General features: G+C 37.6%; 1 protein-coding gene across 1 annotated transcript in view; it reads left to right on the top strand.

Moving 5' to 3' along the window:
* PLA2R1 (phospholipase A2 receptor 1) overlaps window positions 1–23,362 on the top strand; it is a 119,945-nt gene that overhangs the window by 60,462 nt on the left and 36,121 nt on the right. Inside the window, exons 11-14 of the mRNA XM_030324393.1 lie at window positions 2,878–3,050; window positions 15,642–15,844; window positions 17,555–17,700; window positions 21,001–21,085. Of these exons, the coding sequence (XP_030180253.1) occupies window positions 2,878–3,050; window positions 15,642–15,844; window positions 17,555–17,700; window positions 21,001–21,085 (607 nt within the window). The remainder of the gene's footprint in view (window positions 1–2,877; window positions 3,051–15,641; window positions 15,845–17,554; window positions 17,701–21,000; window positions 21,086–23,362) is intronic.

Raw genomic sequence — 23,362 nt, 5'->3', positions numbered from 1 at the left:
AGCCCGACACGGGGCTTGAACTCACGGACCGTGAAATCATGACCTGAGCCGAAGTCAGCCGCCCAACGGACTGAGCCACCCAGGCGCCCCAAATTGCATTTTTTAATTAAAATATAATGTTTAGCACCATCAGTAACAATTTGTTAACAAACTGATGAAAATTCAAGATATATTTTTCTTATTTACATTGAAAAATGCATATTTGGTTTCTTAACTTTTTTTTTTTTTTTCAACGTTTATTTATTTTTGGGACAGAGAGAGACAGAGCATGAACGGGGGAGGGGCAGAGTGAGAGGGAGACACAGAATGGGAAACAGGCTCCAGGCTCTGAGCCATCAGCCCAGAGCCCGACGCGGGGCTCGAACTCACGGACCGCGAGATCGTGACCTGGCTGAAGTCGGACGCTTAACCGACTGCGCCACCCAGGCGCCCCAGGTTTCTTAACTTTTTTAAGGAACTGACTGGAAAAAAAATTTTTCCTGATTTTAAGAATTATTTCCCTAAAAATTTGATTTTATAAGTAGTTACACAAACGCAAAGTGTTTTATCATTTGCTTTTCTAAAAAACAACAATATTTACTTTACTAAACTCTTTGGATATAATATGTTATCCTGGTTCAAATAATAAACTAAAAATCTGTACTTTTTGTTCTTAAGTCATAACATTTGAATTAAATAATCTAGTGAAACCAGGCAAAAAGGCCAGATATAAAAAACTCTGGAATATTCGCAAATGCAGAATTCTAAACACAAGGCCAAAAAAGACTTTAAAAGATCATCTGCTCTATTACTGTAAGCCAGAGTTTTCACAACCCTTTTAAGTGTTTGGAACCAAATAGTGAGTGGTAACAAGTATAAAATATCCTCTTGTTTCTTTATCGGTTAGAAACAGACACTCAAATGGCTGCATGCTGTGATCCAGAGTTAAGTTCTTAAAGCACATAATTTAAAAGAAAGACATATTTGCTGAATTTCTATATTAACAATGCTATCTTCTAAACAGTACCAAGAGAACTAGAGTTCTGATTTGAAGGTTTTAGGACCTAATGTATGAGTATTATATGCAACTACTTAAAAGATACTTGCCAATTTAAAAAACACAGGGTTTCTATTGTTTTAAGCAATCATAGTGATAAAATAGCAAATCAGAGTGGACTAAATAAATCCAAAACCAACAGGGAACAAAAGGAAAATATTGTCATGAATAATGATAACATGAATAATGATGTGGCCAAGTTTACAGACAATGTTATATCTCTCCATTATCCAATAAATGCCATAGTACAAGGTCATGGAGGAACCAGCAATGTCCCCTGGGTTTAGAACCAGCACAGTGAATAGTAGTTGGGCCATAGCCTGAACGATGCAGTGCCATGCTAGCCTCCTAGGACAGCAGTTTAAGGCACCAGCTGGGCATGATAACAATGCTCCTCTGTCTCCGAGGGGAGAAGGAAAAGCAGATTCTAAATTATGAGAGTATGAACCATTGGAAGCATAAGGAAAATTACAATAGCATCTAGACAATGTTTAGTTTTATGTACGGTCCTTTTGAAGGAGGTTTTTTTACATTTAAAACATTTTACATTTACATTTTTTTACATTTACATAAAATTCTGCCACTGCAATCTGGTTAAAAAAGAACTTTTCTAGTTTTAGATGTGTGCTATATAGATTATTAATAGAGCACCTACAGAAAATAGTTAGTAAAGCATAATAAAAATCTATATGTCCTGCAAAGATGAGTATCATAGATGCCTAAGATTACTAAATATTGCTAGTGATGTTTATAAGGCAGTTAAAAATTGTACGTCTCCCCCCATTTCCCTTGAAGCTTTTCTACTCTTGAATGACCCCATTGCTTTTGTTTCCTTTAGCAACTTAAAGATGCGTGGTAATGAAAAACTTCCAGAACTGGATGAAAAAGTTTAATTTGCTTTCTTTTTAGGTTTTCTGGATGATTTCATCAGGCCTTCCCTTTCTCATTGACTCAGCAGTTCTGGCCAAAAGTCATCACTGTTTGAAATGTGTTTCTTCAAAACTTCATGTGTATTGAAAATAAATTTTTCAAGCTTAGCTTAAAGTTTTAACGCTAGTTAAATTTTAATACTCACGTTTTTCTATTAGGTATTCATGTGGAAGCATATACACAAATTTTCCAGATTCCGCTTTTCATGCATTCATGTTGGGGAAGGAGCACTGCCACCAATCACTGAACACTAATTCATTCAGCTGTGTGGGGAAAATATTGGTGGGTGTACATCCTTGGATTAGTTCCTAGGGTTTTAAATCTATCTTCAGTGAACATGCCCATCTGAACACATTTGAATAAGCCACGGACTCCATGTGCTTATGAACAAACTGATTTGGGATACATAAAATTGCTACTCCAATCTCTGTTCCATTCTCACTAGGCAAGTGTGGCGGGGGAGGGGGGTGCGGTACATGTGAACTCCATGTTGGCAGACACTCATTTCTTCCCCCCACTGCCAGTTCCTCCCTGCATGCACATTAAAGCAAGGTATGTGCTGTGTGGCCTAATTACAAAACAGGGCACTTGCTGTGCCAAGAAATATATTGCTAACTTTATGGGCTTTACCACATATACTCTGAAACTGGAGCTGGACTCTATTCCTTGAAAGAATCAAGCCTTGTCTTTGAGACTCAAATTCTCCTCACTCATCTAATTCTGAGCATTGCAGTGACCTTTGGCATGTATTAGTAATGCTCAGGGTCTATGAGTATTTTTCTGCTCCATGTTCTGAAGAATTCATCAGAAGTGCTTATTCTGGTGCCATTCTGTGCACCTCATTATGCTTTAATGACAATTTTTTATTGCCCAGGAACTTACTATAACCATTTCCTTTTTCTGTTTTTAAGGTTTGAACAGGCTTTTATTACCAGTTTGATCAGTAGTGTGGTAAAAACGAAGGGCAGTTATTTTTGGATAGCTCTTCAAGATCAAAATGGCACAGGAGAATACACTTGGAAGACAGCAGAGGGTCAGAAGTCTGAGCCGGTGCAGTACACACACTGGAATGCATATCAGCCTCGTAAGTAGAGAGAACTATAACATCACCCCTCCCTCCTGTTTCCTTTGCTCAAAATTCCTTCCACCCCATGATCCAGCTCCTCTGGTGCTTCCTTAATGTTTTCTTAATGCCTAAATCAATTAAAACAATTACCACAGGTTCTCAGGGGGTGAAATATGGCTGGTCTTTTTTAAAAGTATGACGCATGTGACATTTGACAGGTCCAAGGTGTAAATTCATTGCTCAAGACCACACATGCCTTTATTAGCAGGAAGTCCAGTTTCTTCCTCCTTAAAGGCTTTTCCCCCTCCCCCTTCCCCTCCCCCTGCCCTTGATTTTCCAAGAATATCAGGGGCTTACTCAGCCCAGACTAGTCTGATATACTTCAAAGCACAGTGAATGGGCACATATAGGTACTAATCAGTCCACAGTCACAGCCACTTTGCCATGGAATGCTGACCCATTACTTAGGTAACACTCTTGTTAGTCCATCTCCTCCATGGGCTTCTGTTATCCTTAGCCAGAATTTCAGAGTTGCTCTATTAGTTCATCCTCATATGCTCAGCTCTGAATCCCAAAACGTGAAACTGTGCCAGGTTAGTCAGTTCCAGAGAAACGAATGGCTTCAGCCACAAACTACCCTAGAACTAGCCCCTTTGGAACAAGCTTTAGGCCCTTCTTAGGTGACCAGCCTAGACCCAACACACCTTTACATCAGCATGAATTCCTATTTGGATGCCTTGGTCCCTTTCTTACTTACGGGCCTCAATCAGGGCTACCCTAAGAGATGATAGGCAATAAGATACCTCTAAATGTGTTCCTGGAGGAAATGGGTTGGGGGGCCTCAGGCTCTTCCCTGAGGAGAGATAGGTATTATTATAATACTATCAAAATAATTTTCTTATAGCAAATATATAATGATAATAATTAGTCAAAGGACCAAATATACCAATTAAAAGACAGAGATTGTCAGAGAAAATCAAAAAACAAGACCCAACTGTATGTTGACTACAAGAAACCCACTTTTTATTTTTATTTTTTATTTTTTTATTTTTTTATTTTTTTTAACATTTATTTATTTTTGAGACAGAGAGAGAGCATGAACAGGGGAGGGTCAGAGAAAGAGGGAGACACAGAATCTGAAACAGGCTCCAGGCTCTGAGCTGTCAGCACAGAGCCCAATGTGGGGCTCGAACCCACAGACCGCGAGATCATGACCTGAGCCAAAGTCAGACGCTCAACTGACTGAGCCACCCAGGCGCCCCAAGAAACCCACTTTTTAAAAGAAAGAAAGAAAAAGAAACCCACTTTAAATATAAAGGCACAGGTAAATTGAAAGTAAAAGGATGGACAAAGATATACTGTCCAAATACTAATCAAAAGAGAACAGGAATAGCCATATTAATGTCACAGAGCAGACTTCAGAACCAGGAAAGTTTTCAAGGATTAAAAAAAGTGACATTACATTATGGTAACAGAGTAGTACTCTAAAAAGACATAACAGTCCTTAATGTGTATGCACCTAACAACAGAGCGTCAAAATACATGAGCAAAAAAACCTGATAGAATTGCAAAGAGAAATAGATGGCGCTATTATACAGTTGGAGACTGTAACATCCCTCTATCAGAAATGCACAGGGGTGCCTGGGTGGATCAGTTAGTTAAGCGTCAACCTTGGCTCAGGTCATGATTTCACAGCTCATGGGTTTGAGTCCGTGTCAGGCTCTATGCTGATAGCTCAGAGCCTGGAGCCTGTTTTGGATTCTGTGTCTCCATCTCTCTCTGCCCTTCCCTGCCCACATTCCCTCTCCCTCTCTCTCTCTCTCTCTCTCTCTCTCAAAAATAAATAAACATTAAAAAAAATTAAAAAAAAAAGAAAAGAAATGGACAGATCCAAGAGACAGAAAATCAGTAAGGACAAAGTTGAATTCGATAGTACCGTCAATCAACAGGATATAATTGATATCTATAAGCTAGTTAATCCATCAATAGCAAATTACACATTCTTCTCAAGCTCACATGAAATGTTCACTAAGATAGACCACATACGGCCAAAAAACATACCTTAACAAATTTAAAAGAATAGAAATCATATAATGTCTTCTGTTGGTCCACAGTGAAATTAAACTAGAAACCAATAACAGAAGGATAGCTGGAAAATCCCAAAATATTTAGAGATTAAACAACACATGTCTAAATAACATGTGGGTCAAAGAAGAAATCTCAAGAGGAATCTTAAAACATTTTAAACTAAATAAAAATGGTAATCTAAAATCAGCAATCTCTGGGATGCCTGGGTGGCTCAGTAGGTTGAGCGTCCGACTTCAGCTCATGTCATGATCTCATGGTTCATGAGTTAGAGCCCCATATCAGGCTCTGTGCTGACAGCTGGGAGGCTGGAGCCTGCTTCGGATTCTGTGTCACCCTCTTTCTGTTCATCCCCTGCTCACACTTTGTCTCTCTCTAAAAAATAAATAAATATTAAAAAAAAAAAATAAAACCAGCAATCTAAGTATTAGAAGAGAAAATTAAATCCGAAGTAAGCAGAAGAAAATAAATAATAATAATTAGAGCAGAAATCAATAAAATTGAAAACAGGAATTCCATAAAGAAAATCAACAAAACCAAAACCTGGTTCTTTGAAAAGATCAATGAAATTGATAAGTTTGTAGCCAGTCTCACTAAAAAAAGAGAGAAGACATGGGGCACCTGGGTGGCTCAGTCATTTAAGTGTCTGACTTTGGCTCAGGTCATGATCTCACAGTTTGTGAGTTCAAGCCCCACACCAGGCTCTGTGCTGACAGTTTAGGGCCTGGAACCTGTTTTGGATTCTGTGTCTCCTCTCTCACTGCTCTTCCTCCACTCATGCTCTGTCTCTCTCTCCTTCAAAAATAAATAATCATTAAAATTTTTTTAAATTAAGGGGCGCCTGGGTGGCTCAGTCGGTTAAGCGGCCGACTTCGGCTCAGGTCATGATCTCGCGGTCCGTGAGTTCGAGCCCCGCGTCGGGCTCTGTGCTGACAGCTCAGAGCCTGGAGCCTGTTTCAGATTCTGTGTCTCCCTCTCTCTCTGCCCCTCCCCTGTTCATGCTCTGTCTCTCTCTGTCTCAAAAATAAATAAACATTAAAAAAAATTTAAAAAAAAATTTTTTTTAATTAAAAATAAAAAAAGAGAGAAGACACAAATTACTAACATCACAAATAAAAGAGGTATCACTACAGATGCCAGGGACATTAAAAGGATAATAAAAGAATATTATGAACAACTCTATATCCACACATTTGATGACCTAGATGAAATAGACCAATTCCTTTAAAGACATAATCAGCCAAAACACACACAAGAAGAAATAGACTATCTGAATAGGCCTACAGCTATTAATAAAGAAATTGAAACAAAATTCATAACTTTTCCAAACAGAAAGCACCAGGTCCACATTGGTTCACTGGTGAATTCTACCACACATATAAAGAAGAAATTATGCCAGTTCTCTACAATTTCTTCCAGAAGACAGAAGCAGAGGGAATACTTCCTGTCTCATTCTGAGGCCAGCATTACCCTCATACCAAAATCAAAGATGTTGCAAGAAAAGAAAACTAACGACCAATGTCTCTCACAAACAAAATAGCAAAATCTTCAATAAAATAATAAATTGAATCCAACAATGTAAAAAAGAATTATACACCACAACCAAATGGGACTTATCCCAGTTATACAAGGCTGCTTCAACATTCGAAAATCAATTAGTGTAATCCATCACATCACCAGGCTGTAAAACAAAAGTCACATTATCATATCAATGGATGCAGAAAAATATTTGACAAAATCCTATACCTATTTATTTTAAAAACTGTTAGCAAACTAGGAATAGAGGGGAACTTCTTCAACTTTATATATTTAATTTTTTTAAATATTTATTTATTTTTGAGACAGAGACAGAGCATGAGTAGAGGGGGGAAGCAGATTGAGAGGGGAGACACAGAATCCGAAGCAGACTCCAGGCTCTGAGCTGTCAGCATAGAGCCCGATGCAGAGCTTGAACTCACAAACTGTGAGATCATGACCTGAGCCGAAGTCAGATGCTCCCTGACTGAGCCACTCAGGTGCCCATCTTTATAAAGAACATCTACAAAACCTACAGATATCATAATTAATGGTGAGAAACTAAAAGCTTTCCCACTAAAATCAGAAACAAGGCAAGGATGTTCCCTGTCAACAGTTCTTTTAAACATTGTACTAGAAGGCCTAGCCAATGTAGTAGGATAAAATAAAATAAAATAAAATAAAATAAAATAAAATAAAATAAATACAGATTGGGAAGAAAGAACTAAAACTTTGTTCACAGATGATAAGATTGTCTATGTAGAAAATCAGAAAAAATCAATAAAAAAATCACTTGAACTAATAAGCGATTATGGCAAGATTGCAATATGAAAGATTAATGAACAAAAGTCAATTGCTTTCTTGTATAACAGCAATGAACAAATGGAGTTTAAACTTAAAAACATATTATCATCTACATTATCACCCCCAAAATGAAAAACTCATATATAAATCTAATGGAATATATATAAAATCTATATGAGGAAAACTATACACTTTAATGAAAGAAATCAAAGAACAAGTAAATAAATGGAGAGATATTCCAAGTTCATGGATAGAAAAACTCGGTATCATCAAGATATCAGTTTTTCACAAACTTCCCTATAGATTCAACATCATCCCAATCAAAATCCCAGGAAGTTATTTTGTGGATATTGAAAAAACTGATTCTGAAGTTTATATGGAAAGGCAACAGACCAAGAATAGCCAATTCAGTATCGATGTAGAAGAACAAAGTCAGAGAACTGACACTACATGACGTTAAGACTTACTATAAAGCTAGAGTAATCAAGACAGTGTGGTATTGGGGGGGGGGGGAAGACAAGTCAGTTGAACATAAGAGAGCCCAGAAATTGACTGACATAAAACATAGAGCTAAATGTGAGTCCCAAAGCTGTAAAACCCTAGAGGATAACATAATAGAAAACCAGATGACCTTGGGCAAAACAATGACTTTTTAGATATAACACCAAAGGCACAGTCCATGAAAGAAACAGTTGATTTGCTGGACTTCATTAAAACTAAAGACTTCTGCTCTCAGAAAGCCAATGCCAAGAGAATGAGAAGACAAGCCACACACTAAGACCAAATATTTGCAAAAACCACATCTGACAAAGGACTGTAATCCAAAATATACAAAGAATCCTTGAAACCCAACAATAAGAAAATGAAGGACAAGAATTAAAAATGGACAAAAGATCTTAAAAAAGATATATAGATGGCAAGCAAGCATATGAAAATATGTTCAACATCATATGTCATTAGGAAATCATAGATTGCAACAAGATACCACAGCACACCTATGAGAATGACCAAAATCCAAAACATGGGTGAGGATATAAAACAATGGGGACACTCATACATTGCTGGTGGGAAAACAAAATAGCATCCCACTTTCAAAGACAGTTTGATAGTTTCGTACAAAACTAAACATACTCTTACCATATAACCCAACAATCACACTCCTTGGTGTTTACCCAAATAAACTGAAAACTGATATTCACACAAAAATCTACACATGGATTTTTATCGAAGTTTTATTCATACTTGCCAAAACTTAAAATTAATCAAGATGTCCTTTAGCAGGTGAATGGATAAACAAAATATGGGACATCTAGACAATGGAATATTATTCACTGCTAAAAAGAAATGAGCTATCAAGCCATTCAAAGACATGGAAGAAATTTAAATACATATTACTAAGTGGAAAAGGCCAGTTGAAAAGTCTACAAACTACGTGATTAAAACCATAGGACACTCTGGAAAAGGGAAAACTATGACACAGTAAAAAGATTACTAGTAAAAAGTGGTTTCCAGGGGTCAGGGGGAAGGGAGGGGTTGATAGGCTGAGTACAGAGGATTTGGGAGACAGTGAAACTATTCTATATATACACAATGGTGTATATATGTAATTATACATTTGTCCAAACCATAGCATGTACAACACCAAGAATGAAACCTAATGTAAATCATGGATTTGGGGTGGTAATGATGTGTCACTGTAGGCTTTAACAAATGTACCATTGTGGTATGAGATGTTAATAGTGGGGAAAGTTTTACCTATTTGAGGCAGGAGGTATAAAGGAAGTCAGTACTTTCCACTGTTTTGCTATGAATTCAAAATGCTCTAATATACATAGTTTATTATTCTTAAAAAAACCTATACTTTAAAAAGATGACTGCAAGGTGAAGTTAAGACAAATCAGATTTTTTGTGTGTAAGCATCGGTTTAGGAAATGTGTATAGAAACTGGTGACTTGCATGGCTCTAAACGAGAAACATCATAATTCACTCAGTAAACAACCTTCTTATTCTACAAATCTGTGAATATTATTAAAATGCAGACAATAGTAAAGTTCCATGTCACACTATTACTGAAAAATAAAAAAAAACCTCAGGCTTCATTTCTAATATACCTCGGAATTTTGTTAGGAATGTCTATACCTGTCAAAATAAATTAATACATTTTGAATAGACAAAATCTTGGTTCTTAATGTTACCTTCCTTGGGGCATATTTGGATGTCTAAAATCTGGAACTGAAGCAGAGCTCCTTGTCATTCATAAGTTTCTACTATAATTTATTTGAGTGGCACTACTCTTTTCCTCTTCTCCCTGAAGCAAAAATAATATCATGATGCTCAGTTTGGCTGCTCATGCTGACTGACATTGAGTAAATTGTCTCTGAATAAGATGAAAATGTAAATCTTTTTTTGAAGAAAATAGCAATATAAAAGCCTCTGTGTTTCCTTTTTTCTTTTAAATTGCAGTTTGCAGAAATGCCATCCTAAATCACATTTTTTCCCTGCCTGTCACAAAAGTATCCATTAACTTCGTCCTCATGTCAGAATCTTAATCCAGCCCAGACTGACTATATAAATTGACCACTGAATAGGAAGCCTGCAGTTTTTTTATAAACTTAGCCAAGACTCTGTCTTTATGTCATATCATCAAAATATTCAATCTGTGGGGGAATCACAGTTCTGCCACTTTTTTCAACATTGTATTATGTTCACCAGATAGTGTAATGACCCACCATATACCCATCACCCAGTGTCATCAATTACCAACTCACAATCTATCTTGTTTCATCTATATACTCACCCACTCTCCCCAACACTTCTAATATTTTGTCATAGCAAATCCCAAACATCATGTTGTTTCATCCACAAATATTTCAACATCATCTCTAAAAGATAAAGACTTCTTTTTAAAAAATGTGAATATAAGACAATTATTACAGCTAAAAGTAATTAACTATAATTTCATAATATCATAAGTCTTCAGTTAATGCTCACATTTCTAAATGATTCATAATATTATACAACAGATTTTACAGTTTGTCTGAATCAGGATCCAAAAAGGTTTATACATTTGCAGTTGGTTGATAGATCCCCTAAAGTCTATTTTAATCTCTACATTTCCTTCTTCTTTGCCCCCTCCTATTTTTAAAAAAATTTATTTGTTGATGCAAGTGGGTTGTCTGTCCTGCAGAGTTTCCTACAGTCTGGACTTTTTGATTGAATCCCCGTATGTTGTTTAATGCGTTACTCTATCCTCTTTATTTTCCATAAAATTGACATTTTTCTTTTTAAGAAGGTAGAATCAAAGGCATTATATAATTCAAATTTTCTTTTCTTTTTGAAAACCATTTCATAAGTAGTCGTGTGTTCTATCTTAAGGCACATAATGTTCACTTTTTTCACTTTTTGCAATGTTAGAAGCCGCTAATTATCAATGACTAGATCCATTGATTCCTTAGGGGTTACTTCATAGCTTCCTATCTGGGATATCTTTATAAAGAGATAGGTTCCTGCTATTTTACTAAAACAACAACAGCAAAGAGACTGTGGCACTTGGTATTTTAAGAGAAGTAACTATTCAGGTAAAACAGGAAAACCAGTTTTGATACATACTAACTAGTACCAGTAATTAAAGGGAAAAAATGGGGACTTTCTTATTTAGGGACACTAAATGGGATAACTCCAGAACATTAATCCCAGTTGTCCCAAGTCAATAGAAATCTTCTGCCAGTGACAAAGAAAATGGGATGCCAGTAGAGTAAATCAGATCTCTTTTTCTTGAAAGTGCCCTCCACATAGCAAAGAAAAGTCTGTCCAGCAGGTAGATAGGCTGATCCATTTTAACGCTTCCCAGAGTTCTGAAATGAGGACAAACATATTCTCATTTCTGGGCACTCTTTGGGTATTTTCATATTTTTTTTGTAATGATGTAAGTAACTGTCATACAAGGTAAAAGTGGGATCAGAGATCTTTACGGAAATGCTGTGATCACACACAGAAAAGAAACATGACTATAGAAAAGGAGGAACATAATTGAGGGGAAGATTCAATCATTGATTCAACAGCTATGTATTGAATGCCTGCCTATTCTGTACCTTGGCATTGTCTCATAGTAGACTTAGTTAAATCTGTTTTCAAATTCTGCATCAAACCCCTCACTGTGTGGCCTTGGGCAAGTTACCAAACCTCTGTGCCCCAATTTTTCCATTAGCAAACTGTAAATACTGATAGATATCCATCTCAGAGTTTTTGAAGTTAAATAAAGACCATATAAAATACCTAACAGCATTACACGGAAGCTACCCCCATTGCATCACTTTTCTGCATGAAGATGGAGAAAAGGACAGAGAAGAAAGGTGGGTAGATCATATGATCATATGATTTTTTTTTCTTTTAGTCTATTGATATGGTGGATTACATTAATTGGTTTTCAAATGTGGAATTATGTTTGCACACCTGGAATAAATCTCACTTGGTCATAGTAAAAAAAAAAATGATGGGAAAGGGTTATTGCAAGAAATGGGAAAATAACTAAACAGACTAAAGAAAAATAATTGTCCAGAGGCTCTGAAGGCCCAGCTATAGTTACCTCTTACCCTGAGGCCACAAATAGATTTTGTTTGTCTGCTTTCAGATATTTGACCAGAGAGGTGAAAAATGGAGGCTTTCTCACCTCAGTTCAATTTATATGGTTAGATAGCTTTGTCAAATGGAAGGGGCTAGAACAATGAGTTGGAATTTCTTAATTGACCTCAAGTTATCCTATTCGTGTTTTTTTTAATGTTTATTTATTTTTGAGAGAGAGAGAGAGAGAGAGTAAGTGCGTGAGCAGGGGAGGGGCAGAGAGATGAGGGACAGAGGATTTGAAGCAGGCTCTGTGCTGACAGCAGAGAGCCCAATACAGGGCTCTAACTCACAAAACCGTTAGATGTGACCTGAGCCAGAGTCAGATGCTTAACCGCCTAAGCCGCTCATTCATGTTCCATGGACAGAGTGAAGGGGGATAGACGGAGGGTAAGGCAGATAAGGAGAATCAGTTTAAATGTGAGATTCACCACTGAGAAACAGAATGATAATTTTTCTCCAATGGGAGATGAGTTATTGAATTTGAGAACAATATCTCTGGGAGAAAAACCCCCTCCACTCCCACCAATACCCTACCTTTATTATTTGGCTTTTGCAAGCATGCCTACAATATAGGATTATAAATTCGGTTTATATCTCCCTTATCCCAGTCTCCCTTTATTACACTGCTTTACTGCTTCTTTGGGGCTGAGACTCCAAAATTCGGGTCAAATGTTCCATTAAGTTAAACACTTTAGAATCCCAGTAACATTCCCACAGCACTTTCACCTTCATAGTAGTTCACAAACATCTCCTTCTCTACTAATGAAGATGAGTTGAGTATCTATAGTATCTAAAACCAAAGCTATTTAATCATTGTCTGATGTGAAAAAGTAAGACAAAATGCAAGACCAACAACAAAAAAAGTATATTACATTTTAAATTTGCTGAATCGAGCTTTTTAAAAATTCCTTGAACGTGCAGGCAGAACTCATGCCACAAAATCCCAGCTTTTGTAATAAACAGTCAAAAAAGAATAGAAGCAACATCTTAGGGCTGGTTTTAGCCCTTCCTATCTTTCAGGGTGCTTTTAAATACATTATTCCATTTGATCTTCATGAAAACCACTGAGGAAAAAAAGGAATTCTTATCCCCACATTTCAGACAAGGGTTTTTTTGTGTGTGTGATTAATTAACCTGTTTGAATTTTGAGTTACTAAATATTTGTGCTGAGACTAGAAGCCCATACTTCAGGTTCCAAGTCAAGGATGCTGGGGAAGGATGATGGAATTGAGAGGGAATGCATGTACCCAGCTCTCTCAACTAGAGCAACTCCATTAGCATATTATGTTTGAGGCTTTCATGTGGATTTCCATAGCTCAATTTCATTACAATCTCATCACAGGGGAGTATGCAACATCCCCTCTATTGTTCAGGACCCAGCTAGATTGTGAGATGCATTCCAAAATTACATTGAACAGGACTGCAAAGCTCCATTCATGACAGATTGCAGTTGCATGCTATAATCTTTTCCCCTTGTGTGGCCCCCAATCTTTCATTCATCTTTAACACTACCTAGGTGTTCTGGCCAATGGAGTCGACTAACGGCTTTTGTATAGACCAACTCTCTTTTGACTTTCTTTGCTTCTATACAGGTCATACTAGTCATGTTTTCTTGTTTACTACTGGACATTTTCACCTTTGTGGGTCTCTCTGACATTATCAGCACACACACACACACACACACACACACACACACACACACACACGACTGTAGGCTTCTTGTGGATGGCCATGATGCCTGGTGTCTAACACAGTGTGTACACTCAGGATTGCTGAAGACACAAACACTGGTTCTGTAGCCCCCTTATTCTTTCTCCTTTTCCACAAACTCTTCCATTCCTTTAGGAGAGGCTCCTTGTATGTCCTCCTCTGTCTTCTTTCTTCTCTCTTCCCCTCTTCTTCAACCCTCTCTTTAGTCTTTCTGTGAGTGTAAAATAACCACCCATGGCTGACAAGGATAAGTCCAGTTACCATGTGTTTAAAAAAAAATTGAAGCCATTCTTTGTGATGGAAATTAAGTAAAACACATATATAGTCCCAAGTAACTACATTTTAAAAAGTGCCTTTAGGTCCAGAGTCATCAGAGTCCTCAAATGCTCCATCTCTAATTGCTTGCTTTTTTTTCACAAGCATCCCTTGAAAACTCTTTTTCTCCTTTTCAGCCCTCAAAACACAGCTAAAATGTCAGTTGCTGCAAATCCTTTACTGATATCCCGAGGCACACTCCATCACCCCTTCTGAAATCTTCCACAGAAATCTTACTATAGTACTTCACACATTATGTTCAATGCAATTAATGTGTCTATGCCTCACTCTAAAATAAGGGCTGGGGGTTGTTTGTTTTATTTTGTTTTGTCCTCCTTTCTCTAGTAGCTAATATACAGACTAGCCTGGTATGTAGATATAGATGCACAATTTTGTTGTGGTTGAATTTGATTTAGATAGATGAATGATCACTTTGGCTTCAAGAAAAAAGGTTCATTCTTACTCAATTTTTATTCTATTTTTCAAATGGGATTGTTTTCCATTATTCACTGAAAATTGAGGGGTATTTTTTTTTTTAGCTATCCTACGAGTTGCATAGAGTTAACAACAAACTTGGCACCTTAACTCAACAAAGAAATTGTTTCTATGGAAAAACATGGTTAATTTTCCAAAATGTTCAAACATACACAAAAGAATAGAGCTTCATCCAGAACTAGATGGTCTTTCCCTTTTCCTTAATGTCTGCCTTTATTCCTGCCCCCAGTTTTACTCCATACGTGATTTAGCTCATTCTCTCCACTCTCCCATGGTTGGTAGTTTGGTTTTCTGTGGTGTATCTTGCAGTCTGCCTTGAATCCATTTTCCTGGTCAAATCTATTTCTCAGAGGGTAAGCACTATGCATTTTTCATTGTTGATTTTTCACAATGGGGTATGAGAGCATGATGTACAGAGTAAGTGCTCAGTAAATGGTGGGCTAAACTTTTCTCTGCTCAGTTAAAAAAAACGCAATAATTGGAAGTAGAGGAATGTTGGCATTTGATTGAAATATTGGGGATTTGATTGGCTATGGGGGATATTTCAGTCCCAGGTTAAACAGTGCCTAGTTTTCTATCATTTATCATCTGAGCTCAAAACGTCCAAATTTCAGTCTTCACAGGCTCTCTTCCCTCACTTTTTAATCTATTCTTTTCTCCAGAGATGAAGAGAAGATAGTCCTGTTAATAAAGCATTCTTTCTCATCTTTATTGTTCTTATGTGGTCTCTTCATTATGAGATGTCAGTTATGCAACACTCCAAAGACCAGTATTCCAAGACCAAAATGTTCTAGTCATTCTGGTATTAAAAAGTGCTGTTTTCAGGGTGCCTGGGTGACTCAGTCTGTTAAATGTCTGACTCTTGATTTTGGCTCAGGTCATGATCTCACAGCTGATGAGATTGAGCCCCACACTGGGCTCTGCGCTGACAGCGTGGAACCTGCTTGGGATCTCTCTCTCTATCCCTCCCCAACTCACGTTCATTCTCTGTCTCTCTCTCTCTCTCTCTCTCTGTCTCTCAAAATAAATAAACATTTTTTAACTGTTGTTTTCTGCTTTTAGGCTACAGTGGTGGCTGTGTTGTCATGCGAGGAAGGAATCCACCTGGTCGCTGGGAAGTGAAGGACTGCAGACAATTTAAGGCAATGTCCCTGTGTAAGCAACCAGTGGGAAATCAGGAGAAAACGGAGCAGGAAGAGAGATGGCCCTTTCACCCCTGCTACTTGGACTGGGAATCAGAGCCTGGCTTGGCGAGCTGCTTCAAGGTGATGCCAAGGGTATCTAGACATTCTGAATGGAACAAACATTATTTCACTTTTGTCCATGTATCTCAAATTCCTTTATTCCAGAGCAGTGCCTGGCACACAGCAGGTACTTAATATTTGTTGGCTGCCTCTATCTTTTCAATTATATTCCAAAATTTTAAGTTGAAAGACTGACATATACTGAAGGTGATACTGAAGGCCTCTTCACGAAGATTGTTATCCAGGCCCCAGTCAATGTTATTTTTGTTGCAATGTACTCCTCACTGGGTATTGAAATGATACAATTCCATATTGTTTGTAAGAATAAAGTATTTATTATGGAATACTATCATTTTGCTGCTAAGAATAGCTTTTGCAGCTTGCCAGACATCTGAGGATCAAACAAATTAATACATATACTTGATATGTGTGTGTACCTGTGTGTATGAAAAAAGTGTGTGAAGAAATGTCTTTTTGCAAATCAGCTTTAGATCCTAGATATAAATCACTACCTACAATCCTCTTATCATGAAATATCTGTGAATGCACTCAATTTAATGTACGCATGCACAATCCTACACTGAATTCATTGGGTAACAGTGACCTCACAAAGCAGTAAGTTAAACTTTACAAATGAGTAAACTGAGGCAGCAGGATGAAGTGATTTGCCCAAGATCACAATTATCTGTTGACAGAATTGGAATAAATTCCTGGTCTTGGGAATCCCAGTTCAGTGCTTTTTCTACCATATATTACCCTGACGTGACAACAAATGTAAAGGTGTGTTTGATGGGCATGGTGGTAGGATTGATGAATTTTAAGTGATTCAAGAAAAGGTTCCCAGAGGAGCTGAGTTTTGACATATAATTTAAAAGATGGAAAGGCTGTGCTGTGGCCCAGATGACTGGGAAAACCATTCATTCTGGTCTCAGCAAATCAGAGCTTGGCAAAGCCTGGCCGCAGGGTGCCTGCCTGGCATCAGAAACTTGGGAGCAGTGTCAGGCAATTAAAAACAAGGAGGGCACAGAGGCCCAGGATTTGGAGTTCCGTGTTTTTGGGCCCTTACCCTTGATCTTAAATAAAGTCAGGACCAGACTCTCCATTTGACTGACTTCTTCCTGCTACTGCAAGGACAGCTGAGAAACAGCAGAGAATTTAGGCACAGCTAAAACCCAAAGAACTTAGTAATATACCTGCCCTAGGTCCCAGGTCTCATTTCTCATTTCTTGCTGTGGGTCAGCCAGATTCATGATCCTTCAGCCAATTCTAATTTGTCAGAAGGCAATCTGGTGGGATGGAAATTCATGGGCTCCTGCAGGAAGGAGTGCTGGATGTAATCCTAGTCCTGCCTATTTGTAGCTCTGTGACTGGAAATTTGTAATCTCTCTTAGCCTGACTCTCATTGTCTCTTGACAAACATTTATTAAGGGACAAGTATATGCCAGTTACAGGAAATTTAGAAGAAAAAAAAAAGGAACTCAAGGAGTTCCTTTATAAAACTGAGCTGATTCCTTCTATCATCCTCATGAATTTGTTGTGAGAATAAAATGAGATAACAGTTTTACGAGGAGTAGACACATTCTAGTTCAATAAATGTTATTTTCCCCTACTGGGTCAAGCTTTTAATATAGATTAATGACAATTATACTACTGTTATTTTCTTGTCGAGAATTAAACAACCTCACCTTATCCATGATAGTGTCAACTTTTCTTTGCTTCTTACTAAACCAGGTATTTCATAGTGAAAAAGTCCTGATGAAAAGAACATGGAGAGAAGCAGAAGCATTTTGTGAAGAATTTGGAGCTCATCTTGCAAGCTTTGCCCATATTGAGGAAGAGAATTTTGTGAATGAGCTTTTGCATTCAAAATTCAATAGGTAAATACTTGTTCATTTTGAAAAATGCAATCAAATATTCTGTCTCCCAGTTATGAGTTCTCAGGGAAGAGTATTCCAAATATTTGTTTAAAATCTCAAGTATTTAAGCCTAAAAGCAACTAGCCATTAGTTGTGAAAGAAAAATACGTACATATACAGTTTTATATTTATATTGCACCCAGTTCTCATTACATAAAACAAAGAACAAAGTGATGATTGTTTTGATATTTGAAATTTTTTCTGTGTACTTCAAATCAGAATTTTAGAGCTTCTCTGCCAAACTCAGTAATTATCTAGCCCCATGATTTTCAAACTGTTGCCTGGGAATCCCAAGAGTCCTGGAACTCAGGACTAGGAAGGGAACAAGGGACAGAAGTCCCGCTTCTGTGCTCACTGACCTACGAGAGCAGCTCCCACCAGCTCCTCTTCTATTTATTTTGTTATAATAGAGTCCATGTAAGATTTTGCTTGGAAAAAAAAGAAAGCCCTATTGATTGATTCCCAATTTTACATTTGAGGAACCAGGCATTCACTTGTTGGCATCTACCTCGCAAGTTTACAGAATCTTGAACTGCATGGAGTTAGAAAATCAATTTAGTTTAAACTTGAAGAAACGTAAAAGGCTTGTACTATTTTCTACCCAATACAAAAATTCATTCTGCGGTATTCCTGTGGTCATCTTCTGTCTGCACAATCCCTTTCAGAGTGCTTCTTATTTGGGAGAATGCCCGTTCCATTACTGGAGGGTGATTTCAAAGATCAACTTTCTAGTAAGCCAGAGCAATACAGATCAAGTCTACTCTATTGTTGGTTATTTGAGGACAGCCATTATGTTCTCTTTTAGTGAGCCTTCTTATCCATTGGCCTCTTTCTGTAAAATGTTCTTGTCAACTAGCATACATGTTTGGAATATCTTCTATGGAAGGGGTACTTTTATATGCATAGTTGGCTGGAGCATGCAATAGATAGGATGGACAAAATCTCACCCCTGAAAATGTTGTAGTCTAAGGGGGCCTGACTCCATGGCTCCACACATTTATTTAGTAAAAACAAATGTAACACCAAGTACTATGCTGTAAGCTCTGGAAATCTGGAGTCTCAATGAAACACTTGCTTGAATCACAGAGAAAAATCCAGAACAACTTTTTGAGGAAAATCCTGGTCTTCCCATAAGTTTCCTTTAGGATATTCCACAAAAAGATTAATATGTAATATCTATCAAATTATTCATCTCCAACATCAACAGTAATGACCTTAATGGTAGGAGTCGTTGACAACATCTCCCAATGTGAGTTTCACAGAGCACTGCTGGGGGGGAAAAAGTCAAATATGTTTGCAAAACAAGGCACAAACTTGGAAATTTGCCATATGCCTTAGCATTGTAAAGGCTTCTAGAAGGAAGCACTTTCTTTGACCACAAATCTCCTTTTTTTTTTTTTTTTTTTTTTGAGAATACTTATCAACATTCCATGGAACTGCTAGTGTCTATGGGAAATGCTGACCTAAAAATCATGCTTCCCAAATTTGGCTGATTATCACACTCACTTGGGACACCTTATAATACAAAGCCCTCTGGTCTCACACCAGAGCTGCTGAGTCAGATTCTCTGAGACTGAAGAAAAGTTCAAGAAGCTTCCTGATTAATTGGATTTAATTGGATTGTTAGTCTGGTATGAGGCCACAGATCCAAGGGATATGGGATTATCTCCATCCTTCTAAGTTGTAACTTTGCTTCATGACTTTAGCCCCTTGCAAAACATCCTTTCATACTTGAGTATAGTGAGATTTGCTATGTGAAACAAACATGTGCAAACTGCTTCCAAATTTGCTGTGAGATCAAATATCATTATGTCATTTCTATTTCTATAAGTTCTCACACTTGAAATTACTTTCATATTAAGCATCTATCAAATTATTAATCTTTAGCACTTAATCATAAAAGCTATATAATATTACTTTGTGCCCAGACTGCCAGGGAGTTCAACAAAATCTCATGTTTGCTTAGAGCAAATAAACCAAATCTCATAGTTAGCATATATTCTCCTCCTTATGGCACTGATTTTCTATTTCTATTTTATTATTTATTATATTATTAAAAATCATACAATTTTAGGAAATGGATGAAGAGAAAATTAATGCCAGTTCATCACCTAAGAGCCAGGACATATCAGGAAAAATGTTGAACTCTGTGAGTAAAGGAACAAAAAGTTCTCAAGGCAGGAGAGTGATATGAATTCCCAGCCTAGACCATTGATGTTAAGGTACCTGGCTTAACCTTAAGGCAGCATTCTCTGCCTCCATAACCTTATAAATTGTAAATTGTAAACTGTAATCATGGCAGTTGCCAGCCAGGCCCCAGTGACCTCTCGGATTTCTAAGTCACATTTTACTTTCATTTGTATTGTTCAGGCACAGTAGCTCTCATATTTGAGAAGTGGATGCTTCAGAATAGTCTTTCTTCTCTATACTAATGAAAATAAAGCATCTGTCATGATTTCTGAATCTTTTAAATCTTTAATTCTCCAAATTATTCTCAGAAAATTGTCTTAGTGAGATGGGTTATTGTACAGTTAGAATTTATTGGTTGATTTATTGAGTACTCTGTGGTTTGATGTATTTTTCCTCCACCTAATAGGAGGGAAGATGGTTCTCTGTGGGGTTTTTCACCACATCTAACCCAGTGGTGACTGCCGAAGTTAATCTACTGTGCCTCAGACTGATTTGCTATGAAATTATTTATGTTGGAATCTGAAAAAAACAAAAAAACAAAATCTACTGTGTACCTTCTATTAAAGGGGGTGGTGGTAATTAACCTTCAGAGAATACATGAACATTTGACCAAAAAAAAAAAAAAAAAAAAGCAACAAATCAAAGCATAGTAAAGTAATAAATACATAGTGAAATAGTAAAAAGTCCTCTAGGGAAAAGATGCTCCAAAATTTCTTACCAACTTGCTTTCATGTGTTGTTATCTTGATTGAAAGGTGTTGCCACTCCTAATGAACATGAGAAAGCAATGTTCTCAATATAGGTTGACTTTTCCCCCAACCGCACGTCACCAGTGAGCGCACCCTATAAGCCAAGAGAAACGGGAAGCCAGGCTAATCTTCTCTACATTCATTTCATAGCTCAGGTTTTGCATAAAGGAAATGTTCAATAAATGTTTGTTTGACTTGATCCATCCTGCCAGTAGTATCAGCTGTTTCCTACACACATAATTACTTTAAAATATTTCTTGAACCTTTTACATAATGTTATGAATTCAATAGGAAGAGCCAAGTTTTTGTTTTTCTATTCACAGGACAGAAGAAAGGCAGTTCTGGATTGGATTTAATAAAAGAAACCCACTGAATGCGGGCTCCTGGGAGTGGTCTGATGGGACTCCTGTAAGTTTTTCCAAACTGAAGAAAAGGAAATGAATTCAAAACAGGTGGCCCTGGAACACCTTGGTAAACCAGCCAACAGAAACTGGAAATAATGACTATATTTCCTGTGACTCAGACCCAGATCGAAAACTGCACCAGATCTCAGTACCATTAGAGTAATTTCTGCAAAGTCCTGGGAAACCTTTACTAGCCACATAGTTCTGAGGCCAACTGTAGGATCTTATCCTGGAAAGGGATCAAAGATCTCTGAAATGTCCCCAGACTATCTCCCATGTGAAGTCTCAAGAAAGAAGCAACTATTGTTTAACATAATATGAGGCTTTCTTTACCCCACCCTCCCTCTCTGGCTTAGTACCTAATTATATGAATGTGGGACCCAAGTCCAGATTACAATGGAAAAAAACCATTTCAGTTTATCTCTAAAAGGACAGAAATGCCACACTCAGAAATACCATCTCCTCAACCAGAGCAAGTTATTCAGAAAGAAAAAATAATACTTTGCTTTTCATTCAGCCTCATGCTTGTAAAAACCTCTGTGAAGGAAAGAAAGAAGAAACTCCTCCCTATTACATTGTTTTTCAGGCGCAATGAGGAAGTCTCACATTTCCCTCAAGATGATAGGGAAAAAATGGAAGCAGTATCCCAGATCGAAATGGGATTCATCTGAGGCCCATGCAAAATCAAGTTATTCAGTTTCACCTGTGAAATGGGGCCACTAGCAAGAGCCAGCAGTGAGCATTTAATGCAGCTGCTATTTACTGAACCTGAATTATGTTCCAAACACTGGGTTGAATGTGCCGCAGCATGATCTCATTTCCCCTTATGATGATTCAGTGCAGTGGTTATTAGAATGCTTAAATAGTTTGCCTAAAATAATGCTTCAGAGAGCCAGGATTTGTACACACGTTGTCTGCCTCCAAAGCTATGATGTTATAGTGTCTCCCAGTTGGCCAAACTTTGACATAGTAAAGATCAATAGAGAAATAAGATCTCTAGCCCCACTAGAGAAAATCTGTGGCAAGGAAAGGATCTGTGGAAAACTCTATGTGGGAAACAAAAATAATAAGGCCTTATTATATACATAGATATAGAGATCACGCAGATCATATATATAGAGATCATATATACATAGAGATCACGCAGCCCCACCCATCTATTTTGCTGTCAAAGAAACTGAGGCCCAGAGAGTGGAAGGAACTTAGCAGAGTCCGCCTGCTACATAAATGGCAGCCACCATATGGCACACTTGGGTGATTAATGTCAATGTGGCACTTGAAAAATTAAATGTGCCATGTAGAGGTTGAGAATGCTTCCTTTTGTTTTAGTAAAACAGTCTTATTAGTAATAGAGAGGAACAATTTGGTTCAGAATAAATGAGATAAAGCCATGAAGCAGTGCACTGAGTTCCTCACCACCACTCCCTACTAGACAAAACAAATATTCAAATGCACACCATTGCCTGAATCTGAGCTTACATACATGTAAGCTAGATGAGTTATTGTATGATTGTGTACATGTTTGAAGAGGAGTATTACGTTTCAAACATCCTCTTTTTCCCAAATTTTTGCTCCAGTTTTACTTGTGGTCCATCCATTCTTCTGTCAGGTAGCCATTTAAATCATTGAGAAGAATGAATCTTTACTTCATATCCCTATACACGATCATTCATGAAAAGTATGGATCGTTTCCCAATTAAAGCCAGTGATGAATTAAAATTTAGTGACTGAAGACGAAAAGCTTAGCATACATGCAAAAGAATCTACATCACAGAAGGGACTCAAATCTGACCAGAGCCTTTCAGAAGTTTACCCAGGGTCCCAGGACAAGCCTATTGCAGCCAGTGAGACAACAGTACAACCTCAGAAGGGAGCATGCACCTGATTTGTTCTCTCTGGAGAAAGGAATAGCATGCTTCTTTTTAGGAAAAAAGCATCCTTAAGGAAAAATGCTAATTTGGTTAGCTTGTTCTTTGCAAATGTGGGACAACCTTTAAATGCAATCTTTTTAATTTTTTTTAACGTTTATTTATTTTTGAGACAGGGAGAGACAGAGCATGAACGGGGAAGGGTCAGAGAGAGGGAGACACAGAATCTGAAACAGGCTCCAGGCTCTGAGCTGTCAGCACAGAGCCGACGCGGGTCTCGAACTCACAGACCACAAGATCATGACCTGAGCCGAAGTTGGCCGCTTAACCGACTGAGCCACCCAGGCGCCCCTAAATGCAATCTTATCCAGACATTTCTTAAGCTTCCTCCAGAAGCCTATTGTGATTTATTT

The sequence above is a fragment of the Lynx canadensis genome, chromosome C1, assembly GCF_007474595.2.
Source record: "Lynx canadensis isolate LIC74 chromosome C1, mLynCan4.pri.v2, whole genome shotgun sequence".
In the NCBI taxonomy this organism is placed as follows: domain Eukaryota; kingdom Metazoa; phylum Chordata; class Mammalia; order Carnivora; family Felidae; genus Lynx; species Lynx canadensis.
Note: the sequence above shows the minus strand (reverse complement) of the source record. Positions and strands in the feature narration are given on the sequence as shown.